General features: G+C 41.3%; 1 protein-coding gene across 7 annotated transcripts in view; it reads left to right on the top strand.

Annotated features, from left to right (window-relative positions):
- TRIO (trio Rho guanine nucleotide exchange factor) overlaps positions 1-23918 on the top strand; it is a 376037-nt gene that overhangs the window by 242316 nt on the left and 109803 nt on the right. For all 7 annotated transcript variants that reach the window (XR_013532357.1, XR_013532356.1, XM_035291759.3 and 4 more), the window contains 11 exons: positions 2163-2278; positions 5213-5335; positions 11663-11857; positions 11957-12072; positions 12877-12943; positions 13553-13662; positions 14485-14554; positions 15169-15258; positions 16948-17040; positions 21019-21130; positions 22881-23071. Coding sequence is in view for 5 of the 7 variants with exons in the window: in XM_035291759.3 (XP_035147650.2) it covers positions 2163-2278; positions 5213-5335; positions 11663-11857; positions 11957-12072; positions 12877-12943; positions 13553-13662; positions 14485-14554; positions 15169-15258; positions 16948-17040; positions 21019-21130; positions 22881-23071 (1283 nt within the window). In the remaining 2 variants the exon portion in view is untranslated. The remainder of the gene's footprint in view (positions 1-2162; positions 2279-5212; positions 5336-11662; positions 11858-11956; positions 12073-12876; positions 12944-13552; positions 13663-14484; positions 14555-15168; positions 15259-16947; positions 17041-21018; positions 21131-22880; positions 23072-23918) is intronic.

The following is a 23918-nucleotide window of genomic DNA, read 5'->3' as shown; positions in this document are numbered from 1 at the left end:
CTAAGGCACAGGCAAGGAAGAGTCTCAGACCACGTAGTCAGAGGACCAGGAGCTTGAGGAAGCCCCAAATCCAAGAGGGCACTTAGCACTGTTTGCTGCTCACTTGCCCAAAATTAGCACTGGCTCAGGCAGAGACGTGGAAATGAGAGACTAGAAAAAAAACCTATTGGCTTGTATTCATTTTCATGTGCAATTTTTTTCATGTAAATGATAGCTTAATTTTTTAGCAGACTTCAGATTTCAAAGTTTTAATTTATTTCACTAAACTAGTTTACCTCTTCAGTGGAGTAAAAATGACAGCGTTACCACTGGTCCCTGGGGGATAGTTGGCAATGTCTGAAGAATTTTTGATTGCCATCAAAAATGATGACACCGTATTGTCACCATAAGAATATGGTGGAATTTGGGGTGATAATGGTAGAGATGGAGAAAAGTCAATAAATTGGGGGTTCATTTTAGAGGCAGTATTGAGAGAGTCTGTTGTTAGGCTGGATGTAAATGCTTCTCTTCCATTCTTATCACTAAGTACAGCCTGCTGGGAACTCAGTAAGTATTTGTGGAAAACTTCCTATTTTAGTGGTTTTCCAACATAATAAAGTTACTAAGAACCATGTATTTGATTTGCAGTTTCAGTCTTGGGAATTTTTTTTAAGTTTTTAGTTTGTTTCATAAACTTGTAGAGCAAAACAGACTTAGGGTCAAAAAGTGTTCAAATGTATATAAGTTACCTAATTCCTTAGCTGCTGGGAACCACTGTCACGACTTTGTGCAAGCTGTCTGTGAATATAAATGTAAATATGTAGAGAAGTATAAACATATATATTCCACTCACCTGGCCCACTTTTTAAATTGTTGCAAAAATGGAACTGTATACCTTGCAATTTGCATCTTTCACTTAATAATATATCTTAGTCATCTTTCTGTGTCAGAATTTAAAGATCTGCTCTTCTTTTTAATACCCAGTATAGCATTTCTGAAATTGATTTGACCTGTCCCTCAATTATGGGTCATACATTGCTTCCCATTTCCCACTGTTCTAACCAGCGCTTCAGTGTTCAAATATCTGAGTACAGTTTTGAATACTTGAGTGAGGACTGTTTGTCTGAAAGATAAATTCCCGGTTAAAAGGTATGCATGAGGCCGGGCGTAGTGGCTCACGCCTGTAATCCTAGCACTTTGGGAGGCCGAGGTGGGTGGATCACCTGAGGTAAGGAGTTCAAGACCAGCCTGGCCATTATAGTGAGACCCCATCTGTAAAAAAAAGGTCTGCATGCTTACTTTCATTATCATTCCCTGGGGCCACACTCAGTTTTTCTCTCTCTGTAAGAGAGGATCATGATGACCTGTTCCCCTTACTCTGTTATCCGTCTGCCAGGAAAGCAGTGAGAGATGTTTTCATTTTTGAGGTTAAGTATGTTCCTGTATATTTTGTTGACTGTATTTTTTAAATGCGAGCTTCATATTTATAGACTTTGCTCATTCTTCCAAAGGGTTTGTTCAGCATTTTTCTGTTGACTACTAAGTAAATTAGGTCTGTGTCTTAAACGTTCCCAATTCTTAAAAAACTTTTTTGTGCAGCAGTTTTTGGTGGTTCTTGTTTGGTTATAACACCTTAAATGTTTGTGTAATAAGGGAGCTTTTTTGCCTTTATAGCTTCATGCTTCTCTACTTCCCTGTTTCATGTCCTTTCCTCTCCGAAGGGGTTATGGTTTTGCGTTTCGGGTTTTTTTTTTTTTAATCCACCTTTGTTGATTATTAGTCCACCATTTTGATACAACTTTTAATCTGTGTAAACTCCATCTACAGAAGGTTTTAATAGTCTTGAAAAAAAATGCGATGTTTTTCAGTGATTGTCGAATTGCATATTATAAAATTGTGCATTATGTCGAATGCGTATTTTAAGATGCCCATATCCCACAAATCCATCCAGCCTGAGGTATTACAGACTGACCTTAAGTTTCCAGTGGTCTCTTTATTGTAAGATGACAAATAGAGGGGAAAGAATGAGAACAGTTCTTCTGGTTGACAGTGTGCTTCTTTATTTATTCTGTCTTGCAAAGACAGAACATTTGGATAAAAGTCTAAATAAAAATGAATGGAATTTTGTGGGTGTTTTAATTGATTGCAAGCACCAGCATACATCCTTTTCTTTTTTCTTTCAGATATCTTGAATGAGCTCTTCCAACGGGAGAACAGGGTATTGCATTATTGGACCATGAGGAAGAGACGGCTGGACCAGTGCCAGCAGTATGTGGTCTTTGAGAGGAGTGCCAAGCAGGTCAGTGTACACCTGGTGCCCAGCCTCCCACAAGTCCCCGTGCTCACACCTCCCTCCACAGAGAGGCCGAGCTTGACATTTCTGCCATCTTGAAAACCACTCTGTAATGACAAATGGTGTTGCCTTTTATTGAGGTCTGTTATAAAAAGAGAACCCCACAGCCCGGTTAAAGTATGTCACTCAGTAATTTTGACCCTCAACAAGTGTGCTTTCCCCTACTGTCTTTACCTCATCTTGAAGACAGCAGTACAAGTAGTCATGATGAGGATTATTGAAAAATCATTGGGGAATCTTGGTTTTGTACTTATGTAAATACAATGGATTTTTAAAAATATTGCTGTATTTATATTTTCAAGACAGTTTTTATTTTTCCTGTAAATCAAACTAAAATTAAGTAAGAAAAATGTGATAGAATTCTTTTCTTTTTCTTTTGTTTGTTTGTTTTTGGTTTTAGTTTTTTTGAAAGTTTTGCTCTTGTTGCCCAGGCTGGAGTGCAATGGCACAGTTTTAGCTCACTGCAACCTCTGCTTCCTGGGTTCAAGTGATTTTCCTGCCTCAGCCTCCCCAGTAGCTGAGATTACAGGCACCCACCACCATGCCTGGGTAATTTTTGTATTTTTAGTGGAAGATGGGGATTCACCATGTTAGCCAGGCTGGTCTTAAACTCTTGACCTCAGGTGATTTGCCTGCCTTGGCCTCCCAAAGTGCAGGGATTACAGGCATGAACCACCATGCCCGGCCCAGAATTTCTGATAATTTGTTGTAGTCAAAAAATGTTGATATATCAAGGGAGTACATTTGGAGTATCCCTTTCTTAAATCGTTTTGGGATAAAGTGCTTCTGCCTGTATCGTCAGTCATGGAAGGAAGATCATTTTAGTGTAAAATCTGACCCCATCTGAAACATTGAGATTTCTTTCACTTCTGTTTGGCCTTAATAGTAGCTTAAGAATTCATAACTTTCATCCAGAATTTGGGGGGTCTGGAAGAAGTACAGTAGAGAAGGTGCATTCCCCCAGCACCTGTGTGCAGCCAGGCCCTAGTCTGGATGTCTTAGAGTCACCAGAGGCCCTACTGTGACGTCAGTTGGTGTTGACCCACATCCTGTCCATGACTCTGACCCGTCTTCTGCATCCAGCTCGCAACCTGATATGCAGCTGATCCAGAGCAGGCATTGGATACATGCTTTTTTGCTCAAGAAAAATTAACTTTCTCAGCAGAGGTTTCCCACTTAAGGAACAGCTTTTGTTCCATTTTGGAAAATGTAAGTCTCGAAGGACGCGGCCCGTGCCCAGAACAGCTGAGTTCCCAGAATTGGATGAACCGGGTTCCTAGGCCAGGGGTCTGGCGCCCACCTCGGCCCTTCTCTCCTCCCTCGACTCTCCAGGTATATAGCCAGTTCAACAGCCAGGTGGCATGCAGTCCCATTTGGTAAATTATACTTGTCTCAACATTTTATTAAAGACAGTTCAACCACATTCAAGATCATTGGAGGTCTGGTTGGATTTCTCATTAGAGATGGTTTTATGTTCTTTTCTTACATATCCATATTATCTCTCCATTGAAACACAAGGAGAGTACCTTCAGGTACAGAGAAGCAAAATTACACATAATTCTCTCGGCAGAGAAAGATAATGGAATGTATCGTTGCATTTTCCTGAAGTCCACTTATTCGCCAAAAATAAAATCCTGAAGTGCGTGCTGTGGCATGTGGTGCCTGGTCTGCCCTCCAGCCCTTTCTCTTCTGTTCACTGTCACAGTGTGCAGCGAATACCCAGTGCTTCTGCGGACCGTCCTCTAGAGCTCTCGCTGATCTTGCCTTGGCACAGGCCCCTCCCATGTGCCGGCTGCTCGCCCCTGGCCTTGTTACTCTCCTTCCTGTCTCCCCGCTCTGGCCATTGCCTTTCTCGGGGCTCATTTCTGGCTTGTTCTCTTCTGTTTCCTCTTCTATCTCTTTCTGTGTGTTGTTTCCCAGCTCAGGCTTCCATTTCTGGTCTCCAGATTCATAAATCCCAGTTACATCCTTGACATCGCTCCGCAGTGACTTTACCAGAAGCAGGACTACACTCGCAGCTCCCTGTCCCTGTGTCCCTCTTGTCTTTCTTACTGTTAGGAACGACTAGGTGTGGTATTCTCAGTTCCCTCTTCCCCATGCCCCGCCTCCCCCTTCAGTCCTCCTCCTGCACTAGGTCCAGGAGGCGCAGACCTCCGGCTGTCTCAGCTCCATCCCACTCCCCACTGCCCTGGCCTGTCCCCTTGCCCCTCTTGCTCCAGGGCACTCCCCAGGGCAGCTGCTTTCTCTTCTCTCCACTCTAGTCCCTTCTTGAGAAAGGCTTATAGTAGTGGTTTCTTTCATTGTACTTTTATTGTACCTTTAGGTTCATGGTTACAAGAAACTCAACCTTTTTTTTTTTTTTTTGTGGGAGTGTGAATTAGTTCAACCACTGTGGAAAACAGTGTGGTGATTCATCAAAGATCTAGAACCAAAAATACCATTTGACCAAGCAATCCCATTACTGGGTATATACCCAAAGGATTATAAATCATTCTACTAGAAAGACACATGCACACATATGTTTATTGCAGCACTGTTCACAATAGCAAACACTTGAAACCAGTCCAAATGCCCATCAGTGATAGACTGGATAAAGAAAATATGGCACATATACATCATGGAATAACTAAGAAACTCAAACTTTTTATTGTTGCCACGTAAGTGACACAGTTATAACCATCTGGAATATCCTTTTTAAAACTTTTGTAATTGTGATCCAGACTTGAGTTTTATTTCAGAAACTCGTCTCGCTGGGAGGGAATGCTTCTCAGTGCTGCCAGCGTTGGTTTGCGATTTGACCTTTAAATGAGGTGGTCAGGGTGTTGGGCTTCTGTCAGGAATGTTTAGCCCTCTGACTCTGTTCATTCCTTCCCGATCCAGGCTTTGGAATGGATCCATGACAATGGCGAGTTCTACCTTTCCACGCACACCTCCACAGGCTCCAGTATACAGCACACCCAGGAGCTCCTGAAGGAGCACGAGGAGTTCCAGATAACTGCAAAGGTGGGTTCAGAGTGGACTGTGTGTAGTGGCCTCTGAGTCGAACATGAGTCTTTCTCAAAAATATCACTGGGGAAATGGGCTGAGCCTATTAGTTAATGTAAGTGGCCCACATTAACTTGGGGGATGCATCCTCTTGCCGTTCATGTGTGTCCCTCTGTGTCCTCCACCTCCTCCCTTCATCTGTGTCCTTTGTCCCTCTGATTTCCGTGAATACCGCCATCTCTCTCCTGTTCTTCTTTATTCTCATTCCCTTCTGCATTTTCTTCCCCTTCCTGTTTTCTTTTCTAAGGTGTTTTCTGAGCACTTGCTATTTTTGTTAAACACTATTTGGTGTCAAGTTGACCTTTATTCTCGGGGTGTTTTCTTTCCTACACCTGGGGAAAAATTATAAAATCGAATTATCTGTATGGCATATGCTGTATATGTGAGTAAATATGGCTTTTTGAGGAAAGATATAAAAATCCGCATATTGATCTGAATGTTGCCCTAATCAAGGCTTATACCTGCAGAGGCTGAGTCCTTTTGAGAGCTCACAGCAGTTTTGAGACTTTTGTAGACATAGCATCGCAACCTGTGGGGTTTTGTTTTTCACTGTCTTTGAGTATACATCCTTTGTGTTATGTTCTGAAGTGCCTCTATGGTTGATGACAGATTCAAGTTTTTAGAAAAAGCTGACAATTATTTCAAATGTAAGAGTGGGAAATAAATAAGCTGGATAATATTTTGGTTTAAAAAGAAGTGTTTCTATAAAGTAGCAAGAAAAAGAAGTGTTTCTATAAAGTAGCAAGATGGGTTATCTCCTGTGGCCCCTACCCTGGCTTTGAAAACATGACAGGAATTTCTCAATCATTTAGCGAGAGGACAGCTACTTTGTATTATGTTTACTTGTCCATGTTTATGTTTTCTGTTACCATTGCTGACTCCTGCTCTTCTTTGTCACCCTCTGTTCCTGGTCTCCAAAGCTCTCCTTTCCCTCGGCCCTGAGGTGCTGGGCTCTGGGAATACACGGCCCCATCCTAGAGACTTGCACAGGCAAACAGGGCTGCAGAGACACCAGGCATGGGGGGCGCAGCAAGAAGACCCGGCCCAGGGTGGGGGTGTGGTGAGCACTGGGGAAGAGCAGGGCGCAGGACCGCGGGACAGTAGCTGCCTCCAGAGGCACAACAAACACTAAGGAGGGCCAACCCACCTTCCCCTGCAGGAAAGGATCGTGGCTTTTCATCCTCTAGATACACACCTGGCTGGACGGTTTTCATTTTTTGTTAATATTTAGATATTAAATAAGAGTTATGTGCATTATATGGTCTGTATTTAGTGTGTGTGTGTTAGACATGGGATCTTGCTCTGTTGCCCAGGCTGGTGTGCAGTGGCACCATAATGGCTCAGTGCATCCTCAAACTCCTGAGCTCAAGGGATCCTCTTCAGACTCCTGAGCTCAAGGGAGGCTGAGGTGTGAGGATCACTTGAGGCCAGGAGTTTGAGACGAGTCTGGGCAAGATGGCAAGACCCTGTCTCTACAAAAGGAATTTTTTTTAATTAGCTGGGTATGGTGGTGTGTGTGCCTGTAGTCCCGAGCTATGTTTGCTTATTTGAATATCATTTGATTATAAAGATATTAAGAAAATGGCTAACATCACATACCACACTCAGAGCTAGATTTAAGATTTGCTGTGTTTCACCACCGCACCACTCTGCAGGCCATTATGCACAGCCAGACAGCCTGCCCACTGCCCTGCCCCGGGGGCTGTGCATGGGGAATGTGATAGGCACATGATTGTCTGGAATTGAGTAACATGGCAGCCTATCCACTAATAAAGTGTGTATGAAAGAATTTTTCCATTGTTCCTAAATATTCCTTTTCCTCAAGTTTGGTGTGTGGTTTTTGAAACATTGGGCAATGAGAGGCTTATTTTTATTATTGTATTTTATAAGAAATATCTAAAATTGTGAGTGATATATGACCTTTCTGATTCCCAAATATGTAGAACTGTTTCTTTTGTTGGGTTTAATGAATTGGTTATACTAAGTGGTACTGGTAGATTTTGAAACGAACACCCCTCACCTTTCCTTTCCTCAGCAGTCTTTTCCTTTGGTTTCTAACTGTCTTTCTTTTAATCAGAAAACACCTGCTTTGGTGTTTGGAGATGTCCTTTTGATTTTTCATGATGAGCTGAGGCTCTCTCACTTGCCTTCTGTCACCTGATCTTAGAATCTTCTAAAAAACTGTTTTTCTTTTGCTATATAGAGAATTCTTAACTCTGAAAGGATAGTCTTTCAGGGCACTTGTGGCAGTGTTATAACACTTTTAGTGTTGATGGGAATGAAGCTTGAAGGCTAAACAAGAGTCTCCCATCACCATCTCACTGAGACTTGGTTCAGCCCCTTTGCAGGTCTCAGTGCAGTCATTTCTCCATGCGTCTTACAGGCACCACCTGCATCCAGGTTGTGGGTGTTTATTTAAGAGAGATTTCTGTCCTCCCTCCAAACGTAGTGACGTAGGCTGTCTAGGAGTGAGGCCTGAGGATAAGCATTTGAAGAGCCCACCACGTGATTTTTGCACATACACTGAGGTCCGGAAGCCACTGCCTTACTGAGCTGTTCAGGACACAGCCTTCTTCCCACAGGGTTTCCTCCAGCTTTAATCACCAGTGTCCCCGATGCCAAATGCCTTACTTTGTTAGAAAGTGTCTAACACCATTGAATTTCTTACTAACAACATCATGAGCAAAGCTCTCTTAATGAGAGCTTGTGGACTTAAGATTTCAATTTGCTTTTATTTTTCTCCAGTTCCTTGATTATGCCTACAGATGAGGTTGTTCAGTTAAAATATTTATGTGCTTTTTAAGCACTATAACAATCGCTAAAGATAACAAATAGAATAAGAATGAAATTCCTTATAATATCTCACTTTAAAAGATGTAAGAATTTTTTTAAATGATGTTTTTCAAGGCAAATGGCTTTGGAAAAAAATTAAGTTGGATTTATATCTCACCTTGATACCGTGATACAAACCAGAAGAAGATTTAAATACCAGCAGTGGTAACCTAATAGTACCAGAAGAAATAACAGGATTTTTTTATATCCTCATATGGAGAAATTTGTCTAAATGACACAAAATCCAAACCTGTGAAAGAAAAAACTAATAACTTCACCTACACAAAAAATTAAAAACTTTCCACAGGAAACCTCTAAAGATAAAAATCAAATAGAGAAGATATATAGGCAGCTCATATCATAAAGGACTGATTTCCCAGTAGGAAAGAACTTTTAGATATCAGTAAGAAAAAAAGACCAAGAAAATGGACAAAAGATATTAAACATATGTCATAGAAAAGGAATAAATGGGTTTCACCATGAGATTATCAACTTTACTTAATATAAGAAAAGCGTAAATCAAAACTACACTGAGTATTTCCCCCAGTGGATTAGCAGAGACCAAAAAGTTGGACCCCTTGCTGCATGGATGAGGCTCAGTTGCTGGGGGAACACTCAGAGGCCTCTGGCAGCATCTTACTGCCTGCTTGAACTGCACTTCCTGTCTGCTCCCACTGTACTTCCTGTCGCCCCAGCAGCACTCAGGTACATGTCTAACCACCGGTCATGCAGCTGATTTCTTGTGTTATTGCCTTGGTAGATGAAATTTGGAAACGACGTGAAGACCTGTTGGCGGAGACACGTTAACTTACGTCCATATAGTTCACATCCATATAGTGAAATATTACACAGCTCTAAACACAGACGAGGACTTTAGTTCTGATCAGGAAGGACAACTAAGACTTGCTCAATAGAAAATACTAATGCAGAGCAGTGTTTGTTGTATGCAAGTTTTTGTGTAAAAAATGTGAGGGAGAAAAATATGTACATTTGTGCACTTGCTTGTACATGCACGTAAAATGTCTCTGAAGTGGTAGCAGGAAGCTGGTGTTTGGAACTGGTGACAGGAAAGGTGGAAGGAGAGGAGTTTTTACTTTGTATCTTTTTTACCTTTGGAATTTTGAATCCTGTGAATGTATTTTTAAAATACCAGTGCAGGTAAAAATATACTGAGATATTTTTAAAGTTCATAGGTTAGCAGATTTATGGTACTTAGTTTTTATCACACATTTCAGTTGCTCAACAATTTTTTTTTACTTTTGGCAAGCTGCATTATCTTTTTTTTTAATCCTCACTTCTATGTTCCCATCACTTAAAACACTAAATAGCTTTCTTAACTCCTCAAAGATGGACTTACAGGTAGCTTACAATGCCCTCCATTGTTCTCTTACAGCAACATAAGAGAGGGCCGGGCGCGGTGGCTCAAGCCTGTAATCCCAGCACTTTGGGAGGCCGAGGCGGGTGGATCACGAGGTCAAGAGATCGAGACCATCCTGGTCAATATGGTGAAACCCCGTCTCTACTAAAAATACAAAAAATTAGCTGGGCATGGTGGCGCGTGCCTGTAGTCCCAGCTACTCAGGAGGCTGAGGCAGGAGAATTGCCTGAACCCAGAAGGCGGAGGTTGCGGTGAGCCAAGATCACGCCATTGCACTCTAGCCTGGGTAACAGGAGCAAAACTCTGTCTCAAAAAAAAAAAAAAAAAGAGATGTTAGTAAGCAAAACAAGCAAATATTTCTGGCCTGTGAAGGTGACATTCTCACAGGAGAAAGACAGTGGCCGGGCATGGTGGCTCACGCCTGTAATCCCAGCACTTTGGGAGGCTGAAGCGGGTGGCTCATAAAGTCAGGAGTTCAAGACCAGCCTGGCCAAGATGGTGAAACCCTGTCTCTACTAAAAATACACACAAAAAAATTAGCCGGGGGTTGGTGGCAGGTGCCTATAATTCCAGTTACTCAGGAGGCTGAGGCAGGGAATTGCTTCAACCTGGGAGGCAGAGGTTGCAGTGAGCTGAGATCACACCACTGCACTCTAGCCTGGGCAACAGAGCATGAGTCCGTCTCAAAAAAAGACAATCACTTGCACCCTCTGTCAGAAGGCCATGCATGCTATGGGAAAAACTAGAGCAAAAGAATAGGCAGGGAGGCAAGCTGTAGTGTAAGGGGTCCAGGGAGGGCCCATTGAGAGAGTGGCCTTTATATGAGTAGAGACATGAAGGAGCCATAAGGATATCTGAGGGAGTGGTATTCCAGGCAGAAGCATCAGTGCAGAGGCCCCAAGGAGGGTGCTGGCCGGGAGGGTGAGTTCGTTAGCCACAGCTAGGGGATAGGGTGGGGGGTGCTGTTGGGTGGCTGGCAGCTGGCTGGGGTATTGGGGTTATTTTTGTAGAATCTGGAGGATCTTGACAGCTGACTTCACAGGTGACCCGGTGATTTATGGCTTAGAACTTTGATTTTACAAGCTAAGATCATTTATCTTGGTTTTTAACTCTGACCTTCTTCCTTTTGGAGATTTTTAAATAAAGTCAGTTTCCTGAATATGTGCTAAAACGATTTTCTAGTTAAAGCTTAACTGAGAAAAGAGGTTTCATAGAAGAGTAAGTCACTTACCTGAAAACACCAGGGGAATGGCCAAGGAAGCCTAATTGTAATAACCATGGAAATGAATGTGAAGAGAGAGAGCTGTTGAGAAGTCAGTCAGAGTTGAGTCATGTTGCTGAATGGTACATAGAACTTGTTTTATGGTTGTCCTTATCTCTGTGGAAAATAATAAATTATGGTTAACTTAATAAAAGATCTTTTCTATGTACATATGAAATGATTTTAAAGCGAGCTCTCAAACAGGGTAACAAAATTTACAAACTTCTGTGTAAATAATTTCCTGACTAGTGAATTTTCTTCTACATTTCCTGAGAGTTAAAAGAAACAATCAACGTGCTGCAGAGGTGCTTCATGAGGAATTTTGTGGAGTGCCTGCTGTGGGGACAGCCTTGGCCACACCAAAAAGTCAGATAGATGGCTGCTTGCCCTGAAAGAGCTGTGGGGCCAGTTGGGCACCAAGAAGAAACATGCAGGGAGCGAGGCGCTGTCTGTGCTCAGCAGCTTCGAGGAGAGGAACAGCATCCTGAGACAGCATTCTTCTAGTACATTCCTTCATACATTCATTCTACATGTTTTTACTGAGCACCTCCCAGATGAAGGCATTGTTGAAAAATAGTCTAAATTTCTTCTTTGCGGTCATAAAAATGCCATTCATTGTGGAAGAGCTGAGGAACGATAGCTGGTCTAGAATCCAGGAGATGGAATGGGTAGACTTGGGGCTTTAGTCTCAGTGTCTGCCACCAGCCAGTTTTCCTGTTCAGAGCTCTGAGTTGGAGGCGAGTCGCCACTATGTTTCAGGTTTCTGGCAGTCGGGTTCATTTGCCTCACAATACTTTCCTGTTGTTTTTTGCAGCAAACCAAAGAGAGAGTGAAGCTATTGATACAGCTGGCTGATGGCTTTTGTGAAAAAGGGCATGCCCATGCGGCAGAGATAAAAAAATGTGTTACTGCTGTGGATAAGAGGTACAGAGATTTCTCTCTGCGGATGGAGAAGTACAGGACCTCTTTGGAGAAAGCCCTGGGGATTTCTTCAGATTCCAACAAATCGGTAAATGGCCTTATGCAAGCTGAATAAAACATGATCTTCTTCCTAACGCCCTCTTTGCTGATTTCATTAACTGAGTTCATTGACTTTCTTATTCCACAGAGTAAAAGTCTCCAGCTCGATATCATTCCAGCCAGTATCCCTGGCTCAGAGGTGAAGCTTCGAGATGCTGCTCATGAACTTAATGAAGAGAAGCGGAAATCTGCCCGCAGGAAAGAGTAAGCCAATCTTTCAGAATCGATCAGGATTCATTGAAAAAGTGAAGAAAATGTCATTTGGACACACTTGCTTCTGCGTGTGCTTTGAAGTCACATGGCACCCAGGCTTTTTGTGGCTCTGAGTGTGCTTAGTTATGTCAGCACAGTCTTCACTGGGCTTAGTTATGATGTCAGCACAGACTCCACTGGGCTCACTGTCCTCTTATCAGCTGTTCAGAAACAGCATCTAGTTTTTATCCCTGTGCCTATGTTTCATGTGGAGTTGCCAAATTGTCATTAATAGATAGTGATACCAAGGAAAGGAAATTAATAGTTTTTATCACATCTAAAACAAATTTAGGTGTTTAAAAGTTGCCAGGTAGTAAACTCTATATAAATAAAAAAAGAGTATGCTAATCCATTGGTTCTTAATTGGCAATTTTGTCCCCTGGGGGCACTGAAAACGTGAGGGGACATTTTGGTTGTCTCAGTGGGGAGTGGGAGGGAGTGCTGTTGGCATGTAGTGGGAAGCCGCTGGGCACTCTGCAGTGCAGAGGACAGCCCACAGCAGAGTTACCTGGCCCCACATGTCCATAGCGTCAGGTTGAGAAACCCTGATCTGGCAATATACCCCAATAAAATGTTTGCAGAAATCTTTTTTCCCCCTTTGAATTAGTGGCTGGATACTGTTCTTCTGTCTATTCATGATTTACCTCTCCAAAATAATCACCCTAATACTAATACTTTTAGGCTCTCTCTATTATTTCATAAATCCATAAAAGTAGATAGTGAAGTAAGCTGCACTCCTGTCTTCCTCTCTTCAAGGTTCATAATGGCTGAGCTCATTCAAACTGAAAAGGCCTATGTAAGAGACCTCCGGGAATGTATGGATGTAAGTAAGTTTTTTTTTTTTTTTTAGCTTATTTATTTAGATTGAACATAAGCTTGCTCTTTTATTCTTACCTGTTGGTGGTCTTTAGGGTAATCACAATTTTTTTCTGTCATTTTTTAAAATTTAAAGTATGCTTAAGCAGGCAGTCTTGTGTTTCTGCACTTCTGTGGAGTTCTAGGTTTGTTTTTCAGTCATTACAGAGATGATACAGCATTAATCCTCCCATTCTGTTTATCACATGATGGCCTGGCTGACATTCTTTTTGTATAGAATTTTACAGCAGCTTCAGAGAAATCTGCCTACTAATTATGACTGGCAACTAATACTCAGTGGTATCAGGAATATTTTTGTTGTGCTTGTAGAGTAGATTAATTCCAATATTTGAAGCTGGAAAGAATTTTAGAGTTGAAAAGTATAGGAACTCTTCTCAAGTATTAACAGTAACCGAGGGCCCTTTTTAGATGGGTTTTTCATTGTTTTGTAAAAGGGTCCAGTCCTGTTATACTTTTGCTCATACATTAACTCTCTGTATTTACAGATGTCAGAAACAGCTTTTTCTTGAAAATGTGGTGTTTATTTCTGTCTAATCCCTGTTTCCCTCTTGGCCAGACCTACCTGTGGGAAATGACCAGTGGTGTGGAAGAGATCCCACCTGGCATTGTCAACAAAGAACTCATAATCTTTGGAAACATGCAGGAAATCTACGAATTTCATAATAAGTGAGTGGCTTTCCTTTGGGAGCAGTTACTCTTGAAATCCACATGTTATGCTGAAGTTTCATCACAAGAAATGAAACGTTCCTGTTGAATTCAGTGATTTTGTTGCCACTTAAATGAAGCCTATCAGTCTTTCTCCAAAAAGACTGACATTCTAGAAACTTGTTCAATACAGACTTAATGTTATATTTGTACTTACCTTCTACAGAAATAAGATCAGGAGAACTAGGAAAATATTTGTATAGGAAGCTTAACTTCTCTGAAGCCAAACCATAGGTGCCCTGTGAGTTATTTCTCAGGGTTGACAGACAGTGCCATCGGCCTGCTGGCCTGTGCTGTTCAGTCTCTTATAGTAAGAGACGGGGAACTGAAGAAGCAACAGAAGTATGTTCTGACCAAAATAAAATGTACTTTCCACTTTCCATTGGCCACAGGAGGTACATGATTCTGTTTTGATATTTTTAAAGCAGCAGCGGCAGAAGCTCCTTTAGGTGGCCTTTGGCGAGATGATGCTGGGGTCAGCAAGAGCGCAGTCCCCTCACTCCCCAGCAGGAGGCAGAAGAGACCAAGGGTTTTCAACCGAATATTTACATCTCTAAAGTATATCCTCAGTGAATTCACTAGCACTTTCCCAGAAATAAATTTGTTAGAAAGTGTTTGAAGGCTAAACTGGTTAGCTATTTGAAAGTCACAATAACTTTCCCTAGTTAAGAGGTACACGTTTTGCTAATTCTTTAGGGGGCACAGATTTATCCATTTCTAGCACATCTCACTAGTAAAATGTTTTAAAACACCTTCATAATATATTACTTTTATTCTTTGCAGCATATTCCTAAAGGAGCTGGAAAAATATGAACAGTTGCCAGAGGATGTTGGACATTGTTTTGTTACTTGGGTAATGAAATCTCAACCATTTGTTCTCTTGCAATTATTAGGTGGTATTGAAAGAAGTTAGGAGGCATGTTCTTCATCTCCTCTAAGTCACCATCTTCTGCTAATGTCCATGCATGCAGAGAAGTCGACTTTACCTCAAAGAATTGCATACTCCAACTAATTGTTATTGTGGAGTGAGTTTGTTTTTGGCGCTGGTGATGGTTTGAAATAGAGTATTTAGCATGACAGGCCTCTGCTTGACCCTGGGACATTGCTGATAGATGAGTTCCCAGTCCTTCTGGGGGATCGACCATTCTAGAAGGGAGGCAGATAGGTGAACCTGGGATCATGCTGTCCAGAGCCCACAGCCAGGTGTGCACACATTGCTGCGGGAAGAGAGGATAGGTACTCAGACCGGCGTGCCGGGGTTGGGGAGGCTGCTGTAGTTGTGTGCTGTCAGAACCATGTGTTTCTTATTTCAGTAGCTTTCTTTTTAAAATAGGGTATCTTTAACTTGAGAACTGTAGGCTTCAATTTCCGTTATCCACACAGCTTCTTTTCTATATAAAAGTTTATCATATGTTGACTTGTTATGGTTTAAATGAGTTTTTTGGTTTTTTTTTTTTTGGCTTATAGGCAGACAAGTTTCAGATGTATGTCACATATTGCAAAAATAAGCCTGATTCTACTCAGCTGATTTTGGAACATGCAGGGTCCTATTTTGATGTAAGTAATAGATTCCTAAAGAGACCATAATTTTCCAAGTTGTGTACGTAAAATGCAATATTACTCATAATTTTCACCTAATTGATAGTACAATACTTTCATTTTTATCTATCATGTTTATATTGGGCTATTCTTACATTGTCTTCTGCTTTTAAAAGATACTATACAAGTACTGGAGGTATCTGTCAGAAGCTCAGATTGTAATATATACACACATGTTTGTGTGTATATATTACTACTGTTTGTATTCATTTATAATGTCATTACTATTTATAGTCAATAAACTTTTTCATGTGTAATATTGTACACAGAAGATATAAACTATTAAGCTTCTTTTCCCCTTAGTGAAACAGAAATAAATTTGAATCTTTTTAGTTGTTTTTCCTATTTTAATTCCATGATGTTACGTATTTTCAAAAGTGACCTACCACTAAAATTTTACAAATAGTGCCATAACAACTAGGATAATTAGAAAGCTAATTCATTGTGTTCTCATTGGAGTAAACATAGATACAGGTCATCTGTGTTTTGAAAGCTATCTCAGTGGATTATTCAGCACAAAAAGGATGGAGCTTTAGAATGTGATACACAGAGTGCTTTCTGGGTTTCCAGAACTTGGTCAAATATGTGCCCATATATTTTGATTGAAGGATAAGGTGCTATTGAATAGTGTGCATAGTTTGGTGCATAAGGTTATGAGGATGTAGGACTTGTTTTCTGTCTTTACACTTGTGCATGAACAGGTGGAATAATCAGCTCTTACCTGAAAGTCTGGGGAAGTTGAATAAACTTTGCAGTTTGTGCTTTGAGACAAAGCCCTACCTGTAGATGACCCTATTTTAATTGTCGTTCTCTTGACCATTACATTACACATCACTGCCTTTGTAAATAGGAAGCCTTCTCCCAGGCCAAAGTGGACTTTTCTTTTTAATATTTCACATGATTCTAGGTCTTTTGCCATCAGATGAAATTCAGCACCTGTATATGGAGTTAGAAGTATTTTAGTATTAAGTATTTCACTAAAACAGTGAGACCACATAGCACAACATTATTTAACGTTTGGAATCAAAGCCATTTTAGAAACCCCTATGTCCTAAAACATATCTTGACGAATAAGAGAAATCATGCCTGTCAGAGATTTCACAGTTTACATGCTTTCAGTATCCATTGTACAGTTGGTTTATTTTTTAGAGGCTTTCTGCTACAGCTTCCTCTGTTCTCCAGGATGACAGCCTTTGATGATGCTTCTTTCCAGTATCAAGCGTTATTGAACATCTGCATGGTGCTCATTAACTCTAAGCTTTATCCTAGGTGCTAGTGTAAAGTGGTGAGTAGCACAGACAGGGCACCTGTCTTCACAGCAAGGAATACAACCAGCCAGCAGGTCATTGCATGTAAAGGACATAATTATAAAATGCAAAGTACAAGTCATGGCATTAAATGTGCCGCTGGATGTAGATCCTCCTGCTCCAGGGTGCCCCTTTCTCTCTCCAGAAGTAACATTTTAGAAGCAAAGAAGTTTGTGTTAATATTCTAGGAGCCTTTTAGTAAGAGGAAGCTTTATTATTTCAGCATGATTAAATAGTTATTAGGTACAGTATTTGGAAAAGTAATATGTCTTATAGCCATGGTTTAATAGTGTACCCCTATGATAAGGCTTATTTCTTGCTTTGTTTTGTTTTAATACAGGAGATACAGCAACGACATGGATTAGCCAATTCCATTTCTTCCTACCTTATTAAACCGGTTCAACGAATAACAAAGTATCAGCTCCTTTTAAAAGTATGTATAATGCATCTTCAGCCTGTGAAATATTATGAATTATGTATTATTATTTTGACATTTACTGTATATTTATATAATTACCCTGATTTTTTTGAAACACCTAGTCAATTAATTTTAGTTTTTAATTCATTAGTATTTATTGCCCTGCCTAATTGCTCATTACAGGAATTAAATGAGAGTATATGTCATGATTATGTATCTGAACTGCACTGACTGACCCTAATCACTAACGTAAAATGAGAAATCACTGGTTCTTGATATTTTAGTACCCATAGTTCCCAGTCGTGGCTAGCCGACTGCGGGCCAGCCATGGTGCACTTTGGTATACTTTGCATATGTTGACCTCCCAACAATGCTAGTCCGCAGGGGTGGAAACTAGCCTTAGAGGGCAAAGAATGTGCCCAGAATCATCACTCACACCCATTAACAAGCTCAGCTGAAGCCACAGAGAACCCACGTCCAGGCAGCTTTCTCCATCTTGTTGCTCGTCACTGATGTCACACCCCTCACGGCACACCTGATTCATACTGATCACAAGTATTGGAGTCAGCCTGACCTCTACTTTTTATTGGTTGTGAATTATTATAATTCAAATCACATTAAGGAAAACAATAGCGATTATTGACAGTAGAAAGGTAAACAAACTTACATCTTGACAATAGGAAGGGAAACAAACTTAAATTTTGTGACAACTCTTAGCACAAATTCTATTATATATCATCAATACACATTTTCTTGACTACATCAGAATTATTGACAGCTTCTGTCTGGTGATGTTCAGCATACCATTTTCTCGGCTGATGAATTTTATTAAGCATTTAAATTAGAAACCATTCATCCCAGTGATGGTATTCTGTGAATTTCACTATGTTCCACCTACTGTCCTAGGCACGACAACGGGAAGTTATTATGTAATTTGTCTAGATATGAAAGAAATTTAGAAGGTGGAGTTACAAATGCCTGAAACTCTTCTTTACCCTTTTTGTTAGAAAAATCTAGAAACAGTAGTGAGTGGCTACATTGTTTTGTGAAAGTGATACTATTACGGGATTTTTCTGTTGGAAAAGCTCTCCTGTACTTTCATATCAAAATTCCCTTAAGTGTTTTTGTGACCATCACTGCAGAAATATATAATTGCTATGAATGCAAAATAAGTCAGGAGGCTAATTGTTCATATGCAAATTTGTCCTTTGCTTTCTAATTCTGCAAAGGCAGTTTACCTTTTAGTGTCCTTAGGATGTAAGGATATCTACATGTCTACATATGATACAACATATCTACAACCATATAATCTTTGATAAACCCGACAAAAACAAGCAATGGGGAAAGGATTCCCTGTTTAATAAATGGTGTTGGGAAAACTGGCTAGCTATGTGCAGAAAGCAGAAACTGGACCCCTTCCTGACACCTTACACTAAAATTAACTCCAGATGGATTAAAGACTTAAACGTAAGACCTAACACCATAAAAACCATAGAAGAAAATCTAGGCAAAACCGTTCAGGACATAGGCATAGGCAAGGACTTCATGACCCAAACACCAAAAGCATTGACAACAAAAGCCAAAATAGACAAATGGGACTTAATCAAACTCCACAGCTTCTGCACGGCAAAAGAAACAGTCATTAGAGTGAATCGGCAACCAAACCAACAGAATGGGAAAAAATTTTTGCAGTTTACCCATCTTACAAAGGGCTGATATCCAGAATTTACAAAGAACTCAAACAGATTTACAAGAAAAAACAAGCCCATTCAAAAGTGGGCAAAGGATATGAACAGACACTTTACAAAAGAAGACATACATGAGGCCAACAAACATATGAAAAAATGCTCATCATCACTGGTCATTAGAGAGATGAAAATCAAAACCACATTGAGATACCATCTCACGCCAGTTAGAATGGCGATCATTAAAAAATCTGGAGACAACAGATGCTGGAGAGGATGTGAAGAAACAGGAACACTTTTACACTGTTGGTGGGAGTGTAAATTAGTTCAACCATTGTGGAAGACAGTGTGGCAATTCCTCAAGGCCTTAGAAATAGAAATTCCATTTGACCCAGCAATCCCATTACTGTGTATATATCCAAAGGACTATAAATCGTTCTACTATAAGGACACATGCACACGAATGTTCACTGCAGAACTGTTTACAATAGCAAAGACCTGGAACCAACCCAAATGCCCATCGATGATAGACTGGACTGGGAAAATGTGGCACATATACACCATGGAATGTTATGCAGCAATCAAAAATGATGAGTTCGTGTCCTTTGTAGGGACATGGATGAACCTGGAGAACATCATTCTCAGCAAACTGACACAAGAACAGAAAATGAAATGCTGCATGTTCTCACTCATAGGCGGATGTTGAACAATGAGAACCCATGGACACAGGGAGGGGAGCGCTACACACTGGGGTCTGTTGGGGAGAATAGTGGGGGGACAGTGGGGGGGTGGGGAGTTGGGGAGAGATAGCGTAGGGAGAAATGCCAGATATAGGTGAAGGGGAGGCAGGCAGCAAATCACACTGCCACGTGTGTGTACCTATGCAACAATCTTGCATGTTCTTCACATGTACCCCAAAACCTAAAATGCAATTAAAAAGAAAAAGAATACAAAAGAAAAAATAAAAAAAAAGATGTAAGGATTTTGTTTGCAGCATTTAGTTCTAGTAAACTGATGCTTACATTTTTAAACCTAACCTTACTCTGCCCAGAGGTTCTCCAGGAGAACAGTAATAAGCTACCTTAAGCTCCCCAAAAGGAAGGTTTTCTGCCAGTTTTAAGTGATTAGGCTCAGTACACTGCATTTATGAAGCAGTGTTTGCCATGCTGCTTAGAATCAGAGGTGAACACCATCGGTCATGAGGGAAGGTGCCCATACAGCAGCTGAGTTCCTCTCAGGCAGCCACTGGGAGGCCAGTGCTGGCTGCATTGTCATGCCTCTCTTTTGTCGACTACGGAGACATAAAACACTGCTGTTGCTATTACTGCCGGGTAATAGTTATGAGTACACCAGTAAGAAAATAGCTTGGAGCCCACCAGAAGGTGAACTTATTGTTCCTGCTGTCATTCATTTAATAACAGACGTTTCTCTAAATAGCTCTGAAATGTAATCACACACATAGGGCTCCCCAGAGAGGTGTAATTCAACTATCAGAGCTTTTCTAAACATCCTACGCAAAAAGGAAATGTGTTTGACTGTAAGTACTTATGCAGCATTACTGTTTCTGCTGTGAGGCTTGGCTGGTCCAGTTTAGATGCGGCATTGCGTTAATGGCCCCAGGGTTCGGAGTCACACACTGAGATTGCGTGGGAAACGTACAGTTGGACCTGGCATGGCCGTCAGCTGCAGTAGCTGATCATGTGTTACATAATTAAATATTTCTGTTTATCTTTTTTTTTTTTTTTTTTAAACAGAGTTTTCCTCTGTCCCCCAGGCTGGAGTACAGTGGCATAATCTTGGTTCACTGCAACCTCCACCTCCCAGGTTCATGTGATTCTCCTCCCCCAGTCTTCCAAGTAGCTGACATTACATGCACATGCCTCCATGCCCAGCTAATTTTTTTTTTTTTTTTTAGTAGAGATGGGGTTTCACCATATTGGCCAGGCTGGTCTGGAACTCCTGACCTCATGTGATCCACCTGCCTCAGCCTCCCAAACTGCTTGGATTACAGGCAGGAGCTACCACACGTGGCCTCTGTTTATCATTTTTGAAGCTTGACTATTAACAGGTATATTAATTTCATCTTAAACTATCACTACATCTGGTTTACTTTGATTTGAACAGGACAAACCCTGCCATTCATTGAATAAACAGGTAGTCATTCATTTCTGTGAGAACATATGCCCAGTTGACCACACTCTGCTTTTATCTTGAAAGCCATGGACTTTCATAGACTCTGTTTCTGCCAAGGTCTCATTGGCAGAGCATTCTGCAGTCTTTACCTCGTGTCTGTTCTTGATCTCTGCAGGAGCTGCTGACATGCTGTGAGGAAGGAAAGGGGGAGATTAAAGATGGCCTGGAGGTGATGCTCAGTGTGCCGAAGCGAGCCAATGACGCCATGCACCTCAGCATGCTGGAAGGTAACGGGACTTTCCACGCTCCCAGTGTGCATTTGTGCGGTTTCTAATGACACTTTGTAGATGGATTTCCTGAACCCTAAAAATCCCAGCTTTGTGTCTTTGTTACTGGTTAAGAGCTTAGGCATTCTTTTTTAAAGAATTGGTATCATTGCTTTTTTAAAGGACCACATAAAATGCTTCTACACTTGTTGAAAGCCCTTTCTTATTCTTTCACTGGGAAAGAGCCTCTCCACAGTCTGGACGCCAACAGCACTTTGTGCTATTTGGACTCCTATAGAGCTTGCCACAGGCCACCTGCTCTCCCTGTTAGATGGATGGGTAGGTGGGTGGATGGATGGATCCAACCCCAAGACTCTGAAATCCTTAAAAGAATGTGTTGCTTCCCCATCTCTGTATCCATCACATCACTTGCTAGAGCCTAGAACATAGTAGGTATCAGATATTTCTTTGTGTAGTTGAATTTGGCGTGTAACATGGTAAACAGAAAATTAGATAAATATGTTTCAAAACGACTATAGCAATTATAGTTTCCATAAATGCCTCTGTTTAAGAAAACTCTTCCTGTGGTGCAAAGCTTAGTTCTTGCCAGGCTATGCAGAGTAAGTTATAATCCTGCTCCAAATGCTTTTGCTACCCTGTGTCTTTATGGGTAACACTGAATAGTGTATCAGTTAGATCATAGGTGCTGCTGTGGGTAATAAAACCCAAAACTCAGAGGCCAAGCAAAACAGATTGTTCTTTCTCTGATATAAAATGCTGATGTGGTATGGCACCCCTTCATGATGTCACAAGGACTCAGGCTGTGTTCCAGCTGATTTCTCTCCATTCTAGTTGTTTTTCTGGCTGGCTAGGTCCAGGGTGTTTCAAGACCTCACCAACATTTCATCTAACAAGAAGTAGAGAAGGTCAGGGAGGGAACTCCAGATGGGCAACCACTAGCAGTGGTGCCCGCTGCTTTGCTCAGTTGTCCAGAATGTAGGTACCCAGTTGCTTTTAACTGTGGTTGGGGCTGGGGAGCGAAGTGCTTATTTTGAGCACTCCTAGTGGGAGCTTCTACTATGAGAAAAAAAGGAGAGAGTGGAAGTCAGGAGGTAACGGGCAGCCTCTGCCCCAGGGCTGGCTTTACTAAGCCCTGGGAGCTTCATATCCAGGTGATAAAGCAGGCTACTTCCATGAAGAGAGGAGCAGCGAAGTCCAGAGCACAAATGATTCACATGCAGAATGTCACATTCAGAGGAGGAAGGGTGCACTAAGAATGGGTAGCAAGGGACTTCTCCAAGAAGCAGGATCATGGCAGGTCCTTGAAGAAAGGTTGGCTCTGAGCAGACTGTCTGGGAAGAGCGCTCTGGGTCAAGGAAGCAGCGAGAATCAGGACCCAGACTGGAGCGTAGGTGGGGGCTTAGAGGAGAGTCGGAACTGTCCCAGAGGAGGAGGTTCATGTGGTGGGATGCTGCGGTAGAAGGCTGAAGAGAAGTAGAGAGTGGAACCAGATCTCAGCTGGTGTGAAGGCCCCCAAAGGGATAGAGCTCAGACAATAAAGCCATGAGGAGTCGAACAAAGGAAAAAGCATGCAAAGTGGTGTGTTCGGAAGAATTATCCTTTGTAGGATGGGTCAGTGATGTGAAGACTCGAGGCAGAATCAGATGGGAAATTCTCATTTTTTAAATGTTGAAAATAGTAATAATGCTTTCTTGTGCATCATTTTTTCTTTTGCTTTTAAATTGATTTGCCTCCTTTTTTCATGTTGTAGGGTTTGATGAAAACATTGAGTCTCAGGGAGAACTCATCCTGCAGGAATCCTTCCAAGTGTGGGACCCAAAAACCTTAATTCGAAAGGGTCGAGAACGGCATCTCTTCCTTTTTGAAATGTCCTTAGTATTTAGTAAAGAAGTGAAAGATTCCAGTGGGAGAAGCAAGTACCTTTACAAAAGCAAATTGTTTGTAAGTATAGTCTCCAGAATTGTAAGTCTAAAGGTAACATAGTTGCAGTCTTTTTGTAGGTAGAGAAGTATTGTTCATCGACTTCAGTTTAACCTCCCAATCTGTCCTGAAATGTTCAAGTCGGAATGGTTTGTAGCGTTTTCATCAGTGAAATTCTTTGCCACCCTCAAGTCCACTAGAGGGTGCTCCAGGGTTTATAGACTTAGGAAATTTGCTCTTCTTAAATCTTGTTACCATGTAACTGCAGGATAAGAAAACATTTCATAAGTGAAATCATTTATCTCCAGTGTGCTTAACTGGCTTTATAAATAAAATAATCATATATATGACTAAGTTCTCATTATAATTAATTTTTCAACCATAAACGTTAGAGGGTATGGAAACAGCTTTACTGGGTGTCTCACTGTAGACTTACCATGCTGAGGTTTGATGTTTTTCTCATTAAAAATAAATTTATGAAATAAAAATGCATAAGTAGATTTTTGATTGTTTATAACAGTGAAATGTCACAATTAGAGAAAATACACATAAGCCGAAGCACAGTTTGGAAGCTGCACCGCCCCAGCTGTGTGGGGACAGCTGTCCCTGAGTACTTGGCAGACCCGGTGATGGTGAGACATTTTAGTTCGTACTTAACCTGTCATTGTACTTCTTGGCAGAAGAAGCATATCTGGTGCCATTTTGTGACCAGTAGCTAGTCTTACCAGCCTCTTTGTGAAAGTACATTTCAAAAGCCCAAGGGCAGCGCAGTCTCTGGATCTCCTGCACTTCCATCTTCCATAGTGGGCTATTTCTCAGAGGCTTATTCACGCAGGGTCGCTGGGCAGGGCTGGGCAGAGGGGACGAT

This window comes from Callithrix jacchus, chromosome 2 (genome assembly GCF_049354715.1).
Source record: "Callithrix jacchus isolate 240 chromosome 2, calJac240_pri, whole genome shotgun sequence".
In the NCBI taxonomy this organism is placed as follows: Eukaryota; Metazoa; Chordata; class Mammalia; order Primates; family Cebidae; genus Callithrix; species Callithrix jacchus.
The sequence above is the reverse complement of the archived record's forward strand: the minus strand, read 5'-3'. Positions and strand labels throughout refer to the sequence as shown.